This window comes from Colobus angolensis, unplaced genomic scaffold (assembly GCF_000951035.1).
Source record: "Colobus angolensis palliatus isolate OR3802 unplaced genomic scaffold, Cang.pa_1.0 Scaffold80, whole genome shotgun sequence".
In the NCBI taxonomy this organism is placed as follows: Eukaryota; Metazoa; Chordata; class Mammalia; order Primates; family Cercopithecidae; genus Colobus; species Colobus angolensis.
Genome location: NW_012121821.1, coordinates 5,800,041 through 5,816,845, shown reverse-complemented (window position 1 = coordinate 5,816,845; position 16,805 = coordinate 5,800,041). Strand labels below are relative to the sequence as shown.

Here is a 16,805-nt window from a genome sequence, read left to right as displayed (position 1 = left end):
CACCTCGCCCGGCTAGCTTTTTGTATTTTTTAGTAGAGACGGGGTTTCACCGTGTTAGCCAGATGATCTCGAACTCCTGACCTCGTGATCCGCCCTTCTCGGCCTCCCAAAGTGCTGGGATTACAGGCTTGAGCCACCGCGCCCGGCGAAAGAATATTATTACATTGTAATTGCAGTTTGTAAACTATGCATGTCTTAGGTAGAAATATAAAAAGATGAACAGATCGAAAATAATAACTACAATTTTTCAAGACATAGATAGCAATAAGATAGAAACAACAAAAAGTTAAAAGTGGGGAGATGAAGTTAAAATATAAAGTGTTTATTGTTTTCTTTTTGCCTGCTTGTTTATGCAATCAGTGTTAAGCTGTCATCAGTTTAAAACAACAGGTTATAAGATATTATTTGCGGCCGGGCGCGGTGGCTCAAGCTTGTTATCCCAGCACTTTGGGAGGCCGAGACGGGCGGATCACGAGGTCAGGAGATCGAGACCATCCTGGCTAACACGGTGAAACCCCGTCTCTACTAAAAATACAAAAACTAGCCGGGCGAGGTGGCGGGCGCCTGTAGTCCCAGCTACCCCGGAGGCTGAGGCAGGAGAATGGCGTAAACCCGGGAGGCGGAGCTTGCAGTGAGCTGAGATCCGGCCACTGCACTCCAGTCCGGGCGACAGAGCGAGACTCCGCCTCAAAAAAAAAAAAAAAAAAAAAAAAAAAAGATATTATTTGCAAGCTTCATGGTAAGCTCAAACCTAGAAACATAAAAAAGAAACACAGAAAATAAAAAGAAATTAAAATATACCACCAGAGAAAATCACCTTCACTAAAAGGAAAACAGGAAGGAAGGAAAGAAGAAAGAGAAGACCATCCAACAATCAGAAAAATAAAATGGCGTAAGTCCTTACTTACCAATACTAATGAATGTAAATATCAATATCAATGAATGTAAATGGACTAAAGTCTCCAATCAAAAGACACAGAGTGGCTGAATGGATGAAAAAACAAGACCCAATGACGTACTGCCTCCAAGAAACACACTTCGCCTCTAAAGACACACACAGACTGAAAATAAAGGGATGGAAAAAGATACTGCATGCAAATGAAAAAAAAAAGATATTGCATGCAAAACCAAAAAAAAGCAGGAATAGCAATACTGACATCAGACAAAACAGATTTTGCAAAACAAAAACGATAAAAAGAGACAGGGTCATTATATAATGATAAAGGAGTCAATTCAGCAAGAGGATATAACAATTGTAAACATACATGCACCCAACAGTGGAGTGGTCAGATACATAAAGCAAATATTATTAGAGCTTAAGAGAGATAGACCCTAATACAATAATACCTGGAGTCTTCAACATCCAACTGTCAGCATTGAACAGATCATCCAGACAGAAAATCAACAAAAAATACCATTGGACTTAATCTGCACAATAGGCCAAATGGACCTAATAGGTATTTACAAAACATTTCATCAAATGGCTACAGAATACACATTCTTCTCCTGAGCTCATGGATCATTCTCAAGGATAAAGACCATATGTTAGGTGACAAAACAAGTCATAAAACATTTAAAACAAAAACAAACAACTAATGTGAAGTATCTTCTCTGACTATAATGGAATAAAATTAGAAATCAATAACGAGGAATTCTAGAAACTATACAAACACATGGAATTTAAACAATATGCTTCTGAATGACCAGTGGGTCAATGAAGAGATTAAGAATTGAAAAATTGGGTCAGGTTTGGAGGCTCACACCTGTAATCCCAGCACTATGGGAGGCTGAGATGGGAGGATCACTTTAGGCCAGGAGTTCAAGACCAGCCTGGTAAACATAGCGAGATCCCCAGCTCGAAAGAAAGAAAGAAAAGGAAAAAAAAGAGAAAAAAAAAAAGGAAAGAAGGAAAGAAAGAGAGAGAAAGGAAAAAGAAAAGAGAAAAGAAAGACGGAAGGAAAGAAGGAGGAAACTGAAAATTTTATTGAAACAGATAATGGAAACACAACTCAGCAAAAGCAGTACTCAGAGGGAAATGTGTAGCTTTTAATGTCTATATCAAAATAGAGGGAAAACTTCAAATAAAAAATCTAACGATGTATTGTAAAGAATGAGAAAAGCAAGAGCAAACCAAACCCAAAGTTAGTAGAAGAAAAAAGATCAGAGCAAAGATAAATAAAATTGAAATGAAGAAAATGAAACAAGAAGTTGGTTTTCTGAAAAGATAAACAAAACTGACAAATCTTTAGCCAGATTAAGAAAAAAGAGAGAAAACTCAAATAAAATAAAGGATGAAAAAGGAGACATTAAAACTGATAGTGCAGAAACTCAAAGGATCGTTAGTGGTTACTATGAGCAATTATACGCCAATAAATTGGAAAATCTAGAAGACATGGATAAATTCCTAGACACATACAACCTACCAAGATTGAATCACGAAGAAATCCAAAACCTGAACAGACCAATAACAAGCAACAAGATTGAAGCTGTAGTAAAAAGTCCAAGAAAAGCCCAGGACCCAATGGCTTCCCTGTTGAATTTTACCAAACATTTGAAGAACTAATACCAACCCTACTCAAACTATTCCAAAAAACAGAGAAAATAATACTTCCAAACTCATTCTATGAAGCCAGTATTACCCTGATACCAAAACCAAAGGCACATCAAAAAAAGAAAACCACAGGCCAATATTCTGGATGAACACTGATGCAAAAATCCATAACAAAACACTAGCAAAAAGAATTCAACAACACCTTAAAAAGATCATTCATCATGACCAAGCAGGATTTATCCCAGGGATGCAAGGACTGCTCAACATAAACAAATCAATCAATGTGATACATCATATCAACAGAATGATGGACAAAAACTATATGATCATTTCAATTGATACTGAAAAAGGATCTGATAAAATTCAGCAGAAGTCAAATTAGCCTTGTTTGTAGATGATATTATTATTATTTATTTATTTTGAGATAGTCTCACTCTGTTGCCTAGGCTGGAGTGCAGTGGCACAATCTCAGCTCATTGCAACCTCCGCCTCCCAGGTTCAAGCAATTCTCCTGCCTCTGCCACCCGAGTAGCTGGGATTACAGGCACATGCCACCACGCTCGGCTAATTTTTGTAGTTTTAGTAGAGACAGGGTTTTGCCATGTTGGCCAGGCTGGTCTTGAACTCCTGACCTCAGGTGATCTGTCTGCCTTGGCATCCCAAAGTGCTGGGATTATAGGCGTGAGCCACACACCCAGCCTGTAGATGATATTATATTTGGAAAAACCCAAAGGCTCCACCAAAAAAGCTATTAGAGTTGATAAACTCACTGAAGTTGCAGGATACAAAATCAACATACAAAACAATCAATACCATCTCTATATGCCAACAGTGAACAATCTGAAAAAGAAATCAAGAAAGTAATCTCATTTACCAAGGTTACAAATTAAATAACTAGGAATTAACCAAAGAAGTGAAAGATATGTACAATAAGAAATATAAAACAGTAATGAAAGAAATGGAAGAGAACACACAAAAAGGAAAGATATTCCATGTTCATGAACTGGAAAATCAATACTGTTAAAATGCCCATACTTCCCAAAGCAATCTACAGATTCAATGCAATCCCTATCAAAATACAAATGACATTCTCCACAGAAATAGAAAAAAAAACCCTAAAATTTATGTGGAACCACAAAAGATCCAGAATAGCCAAAGTTATCCTCAGCAAAAAGAATAAAACTGGAGGAATCACCTGACTTCAAATTACATTACAGAACTACAGTAACCACAACAGCATGGTACTTGCAGAAAAAGAGACACATAAGCCAACGGAACAGACTAGAGAACCCAGAAACAAATCCACACACCTACAGGGAACTCATTTTTGACAAAGGTGCCAAGAACATACACTTGGCAGAAGAAATGGTCTCTTCAATAAATGGTGCCAGGAAATCTGGATATCCATATGTAGAAGAATGAAACTAGACTCCTATCTCTTGCCATATACAAAAATCAAATTAAAATGGATTGAAGACTAAGATTTCAAACTATTAAACTACTAAAGAAAACACTGGGGAAACTCTCTAGGACATTGGACTAGGCGAAGATTTCTTGTGTAATACCCTATAAACACAGGCAACCAAGGCAAAAATGGATTAACAGGATCACATCAAGTTAAAAAACTTCTGTACCACAAAGGAAACAATCAACAAAGTGAAGAGACAACACACAGAATGGGAGAAGATATCTGCAAACTACCCATCTGTCAAAGAATTAATAATCAGAATATATAAAGAGCTCAAACAACTCCTTAAGAATCTGATTGTAAAATGGGAAAAAGATCTGAATAGACATTTATCAAAAGATGACATACAAATGGCAAACAGGTATATGAAAAGGTTCTCAACATCACTGATCATCAGAAAAATGCAAATTAAAACTACAATGAGATGTTATCTCATGCCTGTTAAAATGGCTTTTATCAAAAAGACAGGCAATAACAAATAGCAAGGATGCAGAGAAAAGGGAACCCTTATACACTGTTGGTAGGAATGTAAATTAGTAAAACCAATATGGTCAACAGTTTGGAGGTTCCTCAAAAAACTAAAAATAGAGCTATATGATCCAGCAATCCCACTGTTAGGTATATATCCAAAAGAAAATAAGTCAGTATATCAAAAAGATATCTGCACTTCCATGTTTACGTTTATTGCAGCACTATTCATAATACCCAAGATTTGAAAGCAACCCAAGTGTCCATCAACAGATGAATGGATAAAGAAAATATGGTACATATACACAATAGAGTACTATTCAGCTATAAAAAAGGAATGAAATCCTATCATTCCAAACAACATGGATGGAACTGAAAGTCATTATGTTAAGTGAAGTAAGCCAGGGACAGAACATAAACATCATATATTCTCATTTATTTGTGGGAGCTAAAAATTAAAACAACTAGGCTGGGCGCAGTGGCTCATGCCTGTAATCCCAGCACTCTGGGAGGCTGAGGTGGGTGGATTACCTGAGGTCAGGAGTTCGAGACCAGCTTGGCCAACATAGTGAAACCCTGTCTCTACTAAAAATACAAAAAAAAAAAAATTAGCCAGGCGTGATGGTACACGCCTGTAATCCCAGCTACTCGGGAGGCTGAGGCAGAAGAATCACTTGAGCCTGGGAGACAGAGGTTGCAGTGAGCCGAGATCGTGCCACTGCACTCCAGCCAGGCCAACAGAGCGAGGCTCTGTCTCAAAAAACAAACAAAAACTGAACTCATGAGATAGAGAAAACAGAGTAGAATGACGGTTACCAGAGGCTGGGAAGCGTAGTGGGTAGGTGGGTGAAGGATGGCTATTGGTACAAAAAATATAAAGAATGAATAAGATTAAGTATTTGATAGCACAACAGGATGACTATAGTCAATAATAATGTAATTGTACATTTAAAAGTAACTAAAAGAGTATGTTTGGATTATTTGTAACAAAAAGGGTAAATGCTTGAGGTGATGGATATCTCATTTCCTGGATGTAATTTTTAGACACTGTATGCCCATATCAAAATATCTCATGTACCCAGTAAATATATACACCTACTATATACCCACAAAATTAAACATTTTAAAGAAGTTAAATCTGATGTCATTCCTTTGCTCAAAACTCAAAAATGACTTCACATCTCAGTTTAATAATCTGAAGTCCTCATAGTTACTCACAAGTCCCTATATGACCTAGTCCCCTGTTAACCTCTCTGATCTCATCTCCCACTCCTTGTCCTCTTGTTCACTCTACTCTAGTCACACTGGACTTCTTGCTGTTTTTCAGCCATTCACTTACCCGAAGGCCTTTGTCCTCACTGCTCCCTCTACATATAACATCTTTCCCTTAGATCACTCCTTTAGTCCTTTAGGTCTCCAAATGCTCAGAAAGCATTTCCTGACTGATATTTTGATATCAGTATCTAAAACTCCAATAACCTCCTCCCACCAAAGATGCTCCCTGCCCCACTTTGTCTCCGTAGCACCTAATCACTACCTTATACTTCCTTGTTCTGTTTATTTAATACCTGTTTTCCTCCCACTAGAATGTAGGGCCCATGAGGATAGGGCTTTTTGTCTGATTCGGACACTGCTCTAACCTCAGCACCTAGCACCTAGAACAATGCTTGGCATGTAACTGGTACTCATTATATATTGTAATGAATGAATGATCAAAGAAATGACTGAACAGTGACATAAATGTTAACACAGGGATGGCAAATAGGTTTCATATTAAATGCCAATCACAAATGACTGAGAATAGACGCACGGATTAATGTGTACAGGATTCTGAGACCATGTCAGCTTAGAAAGAAAATACAACATGACCGATTTTCAATGTGGCATTCAGGTAGTCAATACTTGAGCATTAATCTAAAACTATGTAAAATGACATCAGCAAAAATACAAGATAAACTAGTTCACAGTACATAAAAGTATAATTACGCTCTGCAAGGTCCGTCACACAGATTTTGTTAGTAAAGACTAGTCAACAGAAAATGATAGGCTAAGCAAGACTAATGGAAAACTATACTTAAATGTAATTAGGGAATAAAACAGACAAACAGTACTTCAGAGAATGTGAGAGGCTGTCTTTCACCCTTCTTGAAAGTAGGCCTACTTAGGAACAATTTAAAACATCCTTCTTACATGTTCTACTGTAATACAAACTGTTTTTTAACACCTAAAAAACCTACCTGTATCATTTTTTTAAAGTTTAAAAGGCACTAATCATACAACCCTTACACCATTACAGAATACATTATTTTTCAGAATTAGGAATGCATGGCACTTACATTCTGTTTCATGCTTATAGGCTCCTAATGTTAGCTGACGAGATGTTGTCAATAATTGTTGCATCATTGCTGTTGGGTCTTGAAATATCTAATGGGATAGAAAGAACAAAAACCCAGTAACTTCAAAGTTCTCCAACTTCAAATGCTTTTAAAACTATCATTATAAAATATTCTTACCATTTCATCATAGAACTCTGAAACCACTGTCTTTTTCCCCAGCATTGCATTGGTATCTGATTGAAACAGCTTTAGCAAATGATACAGGGTTACCTGTGAAATAAAAACAGATGTCACATCTGTGCAATGGTTTTTATCATCACAAGACACTGGCATTTTTTAAACTGAATTAGAGACTGAAGTAAGTATATACATGTCAAATTCATGATCTTGTTTCAACTGCAACTGATTGCAGCAAATCACCCAAATTTTCTGTACCTTTATTTTCCTAGTAGATATATTCATATCTACCTAACAAGAATATTCTTTAGAGGCTAATGAAGAGTCTGTTGAAGAATCTCTAGAGAGGAAACTATAAAAATAACACAAGATAAAGCTATAGAAATTAAACTGAGAAATCACTAAAAGATGAATTATTTTACTTACACAAGTAGGTTGTGACAACTGCTTTTGAAGATTAGAGTTTACAAATTTACTGTGGGGAATAAAAGATTTGATACTTTCAAAAGGAATGAAAAAGTTCAGTGAGGGCAAGATAATTTTTTTGGGTATCTATAAGATTATTACATAAATGACATAATAAATAAGTAAGAAGTTGGTCAGTAATAATTCACTTTGGGAAGAGCAACGTGTCTTCAAATACTTTAAAACAGGTATAGTAAGACAACAAGGGAAAAGCTTTGCAGCACAATGTGTGTGATTATTTTAGCAAAATAAAATCTAGTTGGGAAAACATCAGAGTTCATGTTAAAGTTCTGAAAACCAGAGACCTCAAATAATTTTTCAAAAAGTTAGTTAACATAATTGTAAGAGAATGCTATTCTCCAAAAAAGTCACGAAATAGGGAGCAAGGAAGGGTACACTGAAAAAGTCAGAAAATATAAAATTCCTTGCAACTGAATTTAAACAAGCATGATCAACTCCCCAGAAAGACAATTTAGCTCAATTAATAGAGTGTCAGATTTCCCTGGACATGGCTCAGCAAGCAGAAATATTCTACTTAAAGGACATCTTCCAGGCTCTAGATGATGCACTAACAATGTAGAAAGGGGAGGAGGGAAATACACAGAATTTTACTAAAATAACAGTAACGACAGACAATTTGCAAAATAAGAGAGCATGAATTACGTATCAAATTATTTAAAGCAAATAATTTAACAAATTTCTGGAACAGACAGAAAGCAGATGAGTCTACCAAGAAGGATAATAAACAATAACAGAGAAAAACCACAACTTGAAAACTTAAGAAAACTGCCTCAGAGGTGGGAGCCAGAGCTCCCAGAAGCCCTACAGTGCTCCAAGCTCAGAGTTGGCAAGTATCAAAGTTAAGAACGCTATGGGGTAGCTGGGCCTCTTGACCTTCCCTTCTCTCTCCACTCATAGACAAGAAAGCATATCTACCTTTAGTACCTAGAATTTTTCTCCCCAACAATGAAGTATGAAGAAAAAATAAAGACATTTCAGATGGGCAATGGCTCTGAAAGTTTATTTCTCAGGCTTCCTTTCTGAAAAAAATTCCTTCAGCAAAATGTAAAAAGGAAACTTGGAAAGGGGAAGAAAAAGGATCATCTATAATCATCACGCACTGAAAGACACTATCTGAAGTTGAGAAATCCAACATTAGGGATTTAAATATATGAAATGCATGGGAGTAATTTCTAGAGGAATTGAAAACAGGTACCTGTTAAAAAGTAGTTTTCTTGGAAAAGAGGTCAATGATGGGATAAAGAAGACATTATGTGACCTCCCTGCAAAAGGTAAATTTTTTTTTGAGATGGGGTCTTACTATGTTGCCCAGGCTGGTCTTGAATTCCTGAGCTCAAATGATCCTCCTGCCTCAGCCTCCCAAGTAACTGGGACTACAAATGCAGGCAAAAGATATGAAGCCCTAATTCTCAGTACCTGTGGATGTGACATTATTCGGAAATAGGGTCTTTGTAGGTGTAATTACCATGAAGTCATTAGGGTGGACCATAATCCAAAATGACTGGTGTCCTTCTCAGAGAAGAAGACACAGAGACCAGGGAGAAAGATAAGGCCATGTGACAATGGAGGAAGATATTAGAGATATGTTGCCAAAAGCCAAGAACATCTGGGGCTGGAAGAGGCAAGGAAAGATGCTCTCCTAAAGGCTTTGGAAAAAACATGGCCAACACCTTGATTTCGGACTTCTAGCCTCCAGATCTGTGGGAATCAATTTCTGTTGTTTTAATCCCACAGTTTTTGGTACCAGAAAACTAATACAGAAGACTCACATTTATTTCAAAAATCTTCTCTTAAAACCATATGCACATCTGACTTTTATAATTAAAAAATTCTTACAATTACATCATAAAACTGTCCTTCCCTAAATTTATTATTCAGACTTCCAGAGGCATTCATGCAGATATAGGCAATAAAAACATTTCAAGACAGATGTCTCTAATTTGAGTGCTGTTTGAAAATTCTTAGAACAATGAAACTACCTATACTTGCCTAGAAATCCCTATTTCTAGGAATGAAAACTCAGTTTGGCATTTTGCTTTTAGAAACAACCATTCTTTTTATAGTGGCTTGATCTGTATAATAGGTTACTGAGTAACAGAAGTAAATCACAAGTTACCTTCCAACCAAGTTGTCTTTCTTATATATTTTAAATAAATCTTCATTCGACATTTTCTATAAGAGCCAACTACTGAAAAAGTATAATAGTTAAATAATACTAAAAAAAACTACAATATTTTTTAAGAGAATAAAACTGAGGCCTATGTAGATCTATATGGGAACCTATTCAATAGATTAATCACTACAGCAGTGCAATAGGTTATATTGTTTTACCTTTCTAAGAGTGACTTCAAGAGCTGTCTCACAATGAGGTTACAGGATATAATGATTTCTTTCACAGATTTATTTTCCAACTGGGGATAAGAGGTAACAGATGAGGAAACAGGGAGGTAAGGCAGCATATTCTCAAAATAAAAATGAAAACAGAGCAATCTTACAAAGTTAAAACGAGCTTCTACTCTAGTAACATCACAGGCTGCTTCTCTCTCCCTCTCAACATCTGCTAAATTCTACACTCTCTTTTCCCTAATAAACAATTCTCAATAAGGTCAGTGTCTCATTTTTGTATCCTTCTCAGTCCCTTAAACAATATTTTGCAAATAGCAGAGATAACATTTAATAATTTCTTGGCCGGTCATGGTGGCTCATGCCTGTAATCCTAGCACCTTGGGAGGGCAAGGCAAGAGGACTACTTGAGTCCAGGAGTTTGAGATCAGCCTGGGCAACATAGCGAGACCCCATCTCTACAGAAAATAAAAAATTAGCACAGCATGGTGGCATGCATCTGTGGTCCCATCTACTGGGGAGCCTGAGGCAGAAGGATTGTTTGAGGCCAGAAAGTGGAGGCTGCAGTGAGTCATGTTTATGCCACTGTACTCCAGCCTGGGCAGCAGAGTATAACTCTGTCTCAAAAGAAAAAAAAAAAAAATTCTTGCCAAACAAAATATAACGAGTGTGCTTTCTTGAAGGACAACACAGATGGTAGGAGATCTAAAAACTTCATCACATGAAAACACGAAAAATGTTTAAATGAGCTATGGATGCTTACTCCTGAGAAAAGGAAACTAATGTAGCAATAGTTATCAGTAAAAGGTTCAGGGAAGCGTAACGAAGTACAGCTTTCTTAAAACTAAAACTACCCCAACCTTGAATAGAATGTTTTACTTAGTGACATAAGTTATTTCTCCACATTGGAGATATGCAAGCCCAAACTAGATTTTCATTTGAGAGATTGCCTAAATAAATTCCTACGTAGGAAGAGAAGAGTAAGTCTACGTCAATGGGTCCCAAATCTCACTGTGCATCAAAATCACCTGGGGTGCTGGCCACATTCCAAACCTACTGAATCAGACTCTCCAAAAGGTGACGTCTAGGAGTTTGAATTTTTAAAAAGCACTTCACAAAAATAAATAAATAAATACACAAGCACCTCAGGTGTTTCTGATGCAGCCAGTTAGGAACTGGTTTGCTGAAAAATACTGGTCCAGGTGATATTCCGCTCCTTTAAAAATACATACACAGTTTAAAAAATATAATCTGATAATTAAAATGTAAATGTCTGATGCTAAAAGAATGATAAGATTCTAATAAGATAAAATGGTGATGAATGTGAAAGCCTTGAAACTGGAGTTAAAACCCAGTCACATATGTGGAATGTGAAAGCCATTACTGAGTTTTGACCCTACGGACTTAAGAAAAAAAAAGGCCTAGTAGTTTTACTCAAAAGAAAAAATACTAGAAAAAGGTATGAATGCAAACATCTGGGTTCAAAAACTAGCTCTACCATAATTAACTGAGTGTTTTTGAGCTGTGACTTGACCTCTGAGCCTTGGTATCCTGATCTCTAAAATGAGGATATCACAACCTAACAAAGTTGCTGAAGGATCAATGCAAAAGCCTGGAGGGATTTTTTTTACATTATCAAGTAACAATTTGATAAGAAGAGATCAAAAGATGAAAAAGCCAGTGGCTATAAAAATAAAGACTCATAAATAAGATATAAAATGAAGCACTAGTACTGATGACAGTTTAAAAAAGCAAAAACACTGTTTCTTAGGGTTTAACTACCAAAAACTATAAAAACCATTTTACACAGCATATGGGCTCAACTTGTTTATTACTAATACCTAAATGATAATAATAGTTTTAAGTATTTTTGCTGCAGTAATCATCTGATTTCCATGGTTTCTTTCCAATATATGTTCATATTATATGTTTTCTTTCCATACTTAAAAAAAAAGGATTTTGAAAGGCACTACATTTAAAAATGAAAAACTTAACTCATGGCAAGATACATTGTACCATAAATTTACATAAAACACATCTGAATGAACCCTATTCATTAAGTATATTGCATTTTCATATTTATGAAGAAATCTATTTTATATTTACAAAGATTAATGCTACTCACAGGTCTTTCATTAGGGTCAATGAAAAATATTTTGATGATTATTTCGAATTCACCCCATCCTGTTTCAGTAATTTCATATGGAGGTTTAGTAACAACTAAAGACAGAAAAAAATAGTAAATTATCGGTTTAGTTTCCTAGCCATTTTTAACTTTGGATATTGTGAATCAAAAGACTATATTGTACCTCTTAAAGGATTGCCATAGCTTTCATGTAATTTAAACTGGATTTTCTTCACATATGCTGACATATCCTAAAATATAAGGAATTAATTAGTTTTATGATCTACAAATGAAAACTAGGAAAAAAATACACTGAGTATATATACTTAATTTTACAAAAAACATACTTCCCTTCAAATTTTATGGAATCTAATTTTCTAAAAAATATGAATTATACCTGGGAAGCTATTTTGCTTTTTTTAAAAAACAAAAACAAAGGAAGGCTGTGTTGAATTCTTTCATAATTTGTAATACATAGAAATACATGTCCCAAATTCACTTTTTTTTGGCAAATCTTGTTTTCATAAACCTCTATAGATAATATTCTAAATCAATTTTGATTTTTTTCATTAAAACAACAGTACATATTTGGTACTATTACAGAAATATAAGGCAAATCTATAGTCAATTTCAACGAACAAAATTATATCACATACGCCGGGCACGGTGGCTCACGCCTGTAATCCTAGCACTTTGGGAGGCCAAGGCAGGTGGATCACCTGAGGTCAGGAGTTCGAGAGCAGCCTGGCCAACATGGTGAAACTCCATCTCTACTAAAAATACAAAAAATTAGCCGAGCATGGCGGTGGGCGCCTGTAATCCCAGCTACTCAGGAGGCTGAGGCAGGAGAATCGCTTGAACCCAGGAGGCGGAGGTTGCAGTAAGCCGAGATCACGCCATTGCATTCTAGCCTGGGCAACGAGAGAAACTCCATCTCAAACAAACAAACAAACAAAAAATTACATTACATAAAGCTAAGGACAACTAATTTAAAGCAATCTAAGACTGTTGAGTACAAAAACTCCTCATTTTCTTAACTTTATTTTAAAGTACAGAAGTATATTCATTAGTTATGGCAAATAAAAGGGCTTCTGTTGGCAAAGGTGGCCTTTAAAACATATAATTCATTATAGAAGAATAAAAAATGCAAAGCAATAAGTCACATTCAATAGTAATGTTTATTAACCTTTTAATTTACTTTTAGGAATTTTTAAATTACTTAGATCTACATTCATATCTAACTTTATTATTTAAAAAACAAACTGGAATCTTACCATAATGATACCTTTTTTTTTCTGTAGAGATGGAGTCTTACTATGTTCCCAGTCTGGTCTCAAACTCCTGGGCTCAAGCAATTCTCCCGCTTGGGCCTCCCAAAGTGCTGAGATTACAGGAATGAGACATTTTGCCTAGCCAGTGATTTTTAGTTATATTTACAGAGTCTCATAAGAATCACTACAATTTTAGAACATTTTTATCACACAAAAGAAAGCCATATCCATTAGCACTTACCTCAATACTCCTTCTGCCCCACCCACTAGCAACCACTTATCTATTTTCTTTGTCTATGGATTTGATGCTTCTGGACATTTCATATAAATAAAAGCATATAATATGTGGCCTTTTTTATATCTGGCTTCTTTTACTTAGCATAATGCTTTCAAGTTTCATCTATGTAGTAGCATCTTTACTTTATCAGTACTTTACTTTTTATTGCCTGATAATATTCAATTGTATGGATATACCACATTTTATTTATCCATTCATCAGTTGATAGATGAATTGTTTCCACTTTTTGGCTATTATGAATTACACTGGTATCAATACTCATATGCAAGTTTTTGGGTGGACTTTGAAGGGTTTTAAATGGAGGAATAATTTACTCACTCAATAAATATCAGTTAAATACCTACTATATACTGGCTCTGTTCCAGGCATTAAAGACTCCACAGTGAAACAAAATTACTAGCAATTGGATGACACAGCAGAGCTGTCTTTCACATATTTTGATGGTCTTATTACCACATTATAACTTTAAGGATTAGCTGCTTATTCCTGAAACTTCTGATTAAATACTATGTTAACTTGAGACATGATGTTAGGAAGATGTACTGTATTTATAGCATAATAATTCTTATCTGAATTTTAATTAGGAAACATTTTTGGAAAATTGAATTCTAGTATCATATGAAGATGACGGTTCTCTATTTTTTCAAAAACTTTTTGACAACATTCCTACAATGGACCAATTTTATAATCAGAAAGTTACTATAAAAAACTACAGGTTGTCTTTAAGCAAAACAAATTACAGACAACTTTAAGCAAAATGGTTACAGAAAAAACAAGTGCCTACCTCATTTCTATATGGTTTTACATATACTGTCCACTGATGAGTGTGCCCATCTTCTTCTCTTTTCTTTCCAAAATACCGAGCAACATTACCATAAACTATTGGTTTAACGATAGTAACACCCTAAAAGAAAAATAATTTTAAAATAAATGAATATTGTACCTTTAGCTAAATAAGCAGAATTTATTGTACCATTAGCTAAATAAGCTCTGAAAACTTGTTTTAAAGAATGGCAGTCCAACAATCTATAGTTTGCTTATAAAATGGATTTCTCTCAAATCAATTTCAGACACTTATCCTCATTTCATATTAATACAAAAAACACCAGAATAATTACAATGCTCCCTCTTTGAAAATGCTTTTATTTAAATTACCACGTAAAGCGTTTTGAGAGTTTTGTTAAAAGAAATGCAAAAGGCCTTTTACTTAAACACCTGAAAGCTAGGCATTGAAATAAAAATTGCCAATTCTGACTGGCATCACCTGTGGTAATGTCCTTATCACCCAATCTGTGGCAGTGTTTCCCAAAGTATAGTGTAAATATTAAGAGTAATTTGTGAGAGGTAGAATAAAGGTGAAACATTTTTCACTTTTTTACTTACGTGTTTAATCAGTATTAAAAATAATAATAACTGTAACTAGAAATTAAAACCTACAATTTCACCAAGGCGGGTGGATCACCTGAGGTCAGGGGTTCAAGACCAGCCTGGCCCACATGGTGAAACACTGTCTCTACTAAAAATACAAAAATTAGCTGGGTGTGGTGGTGTGCATCTGTAATCCCAGCTACTTGAAAAGCTGAAGCAGGAGAATTGCTTGAACCTGGGAGGCGGAGATTGCAGTGAGCCGAGATCATACCATTGCACTCCAGCCTGGGCGACACAGCCAGACTCTGTCTTCAAAAACAAAAAAAAACCACCCTACAATTTCAAAAACATTAACGTTTAGAAAAAGGCGTTTAAAAAATAAATTGATTTAAATGTAAATGTTACAATAAAGATTACAGTTGAATTCAGACATGGCAAAAATGGCCAAGTGTCACTTGGATGACTGAAGCTTGTTAAATAACGGCTGATGACATGTTTGCTACATTTATCCTTAGTTTAATATACATATTTCTTATACCTGATAAGTGCAAAGGCAATGAGTATTGACAGATTATGACGGAAAGATAAAAAAATTTCAATTTAAGTGAAAATACTGAATGTTGCACATGAATCTGAAACCAATGGCTCAGTTACAGAAATGTATCTGAAGGACAAAGAGCAAGATTTTCCACATGTGAAAAGTGCTGAGTGAGTGTAACCAACAACAATAAGAAATGAAGAAACGCGGCCAGGCACGGTGGCTCACGCCTGTAATCCCAGCACTTTGGGAGGCCGAGGCGGGCGGATCACCTGAGGTCAGGAGTTCGAGACCAGCCTGACCAACACGGTGAAGCCCCTGTCTCTACTAAAAATACAAAATTAGCCGGGCATGGTGGCGCATGCCTGTAATCCCAGCTATTCAGGAGGCTGAGGCAGGGGAATCGCTTGTATCCATGAGGTGGAGGTTGCGGTGAGCCGAGATCGCGCCATTGCACTCCAGCCTGGGCAACAAGAGCAACACTTGGTCTCAAAAAAAAAAAAAAAAAAAAAAAGACACAGATAAGTATTTTTAAATCCTACTAATTATTATGATTATTTTTTGAAGAAACAGAGTCTTGCTCTGTCGCCCAGGCTAGAGTGCAGTGGCGCCATCTCAGCTCACTGCAACCTCGGCCTCCCAGGTTCAAGCAACTCTCCTGCCTCAGCCTCCCGAGTAGCTGGGATTACAGGTGCCCTCCACCGCGCCAGGCTAATTTTTGTAGTTTTAGTAGAGACAGGGTTTCACAATGTTGACAAGCCTGGTCTCAAACTCCTTACTTCAGGTGATCCACCCACCTCGGCCTCCCAAAGTGCTGGGATTACAGGCGTGAGCCACCGCGCCCGGCTGTGGTTGATTCTTTTTAAAGAAAAATTTCCTTTCCTCTATAAATAAACATCAGACGGGGTACAAACAGTTGTTTTATCAGGAGCCAGTGGGCCCTGCCTTAAAAATCAACGTGAAGGGCCGGACGCGGTGGCTCACACCTGTAATCCCACCACTTTGGAAGGCCGAGGTGGGTGGATCACGTGAGGTCAGAAGTTCAAGACCAGGCTGTCGACATGGTGAAACCCTGTCTTTACTAAATATACAAAAATTAGCCGGGCGTGGTGGCGGGCGCCTGTGATCCCAGCTACTTGGGGGGCTGAGGCAGGAGAATCGCTTGAACCTGAGAGGCGGAGGTTGCGGTGAGCCGAGATCGCGCCGTTGCGCTCCAGCCTGGGCAACAAGAGCAACACTTCGTCTCAAAAAAAAAAAAAAAAAATTAACGTGCCAGGGGATGTGTGAGGGAAATGTCACAATGTCAAACATTACGCTAGGCTCTATGATAATTTCATTAAAAACAAAAGAAGCTGACATTTACTGAATGTTCCCCA

General features: G+C 36.5%; 1 protein-coding gene across 2 annotated transcripts in view; it reads right to left on the bottom strand.

Moving 5' to 3' along the window:
* The window catches only part of YEATS4 (YEATS domain containing 4), a 29,575-nt gene that overhangs the window by 11,924 nt on the left and 846 nt on the right, over positions 1–16,805 (bottom strand). Inside the window, exons 2-6 of one of the 2 annotated variants that reach the window (XM_011929295.1) lie at positions 14,308–14,427; positions 12,139–12,205; positions 11,955–12,049; positions 7,001–7,093; positions 6,824–6,911 (exon numbers count right to left, since the gene is read on the bottom strand). In XM_011929295.1, coding sequence (XP_011784685.1) covers positions 6,824–6,911; positions 7,001–7,093; positions 11,955–12,049; positions 12,139–12,205; positions 14,308–14,427 — 463 coding nt within the window. The remainder of the gene's footprint in view (positions 1–6,823; positions 6,912–7,000; positions 7,094–11,954; positions 12,050–12,138; positions 12,206–14,307; positions 14,428–16,805) is intronic. The other variant, XM_011929296.1, reaches the window with a different exon arrangement.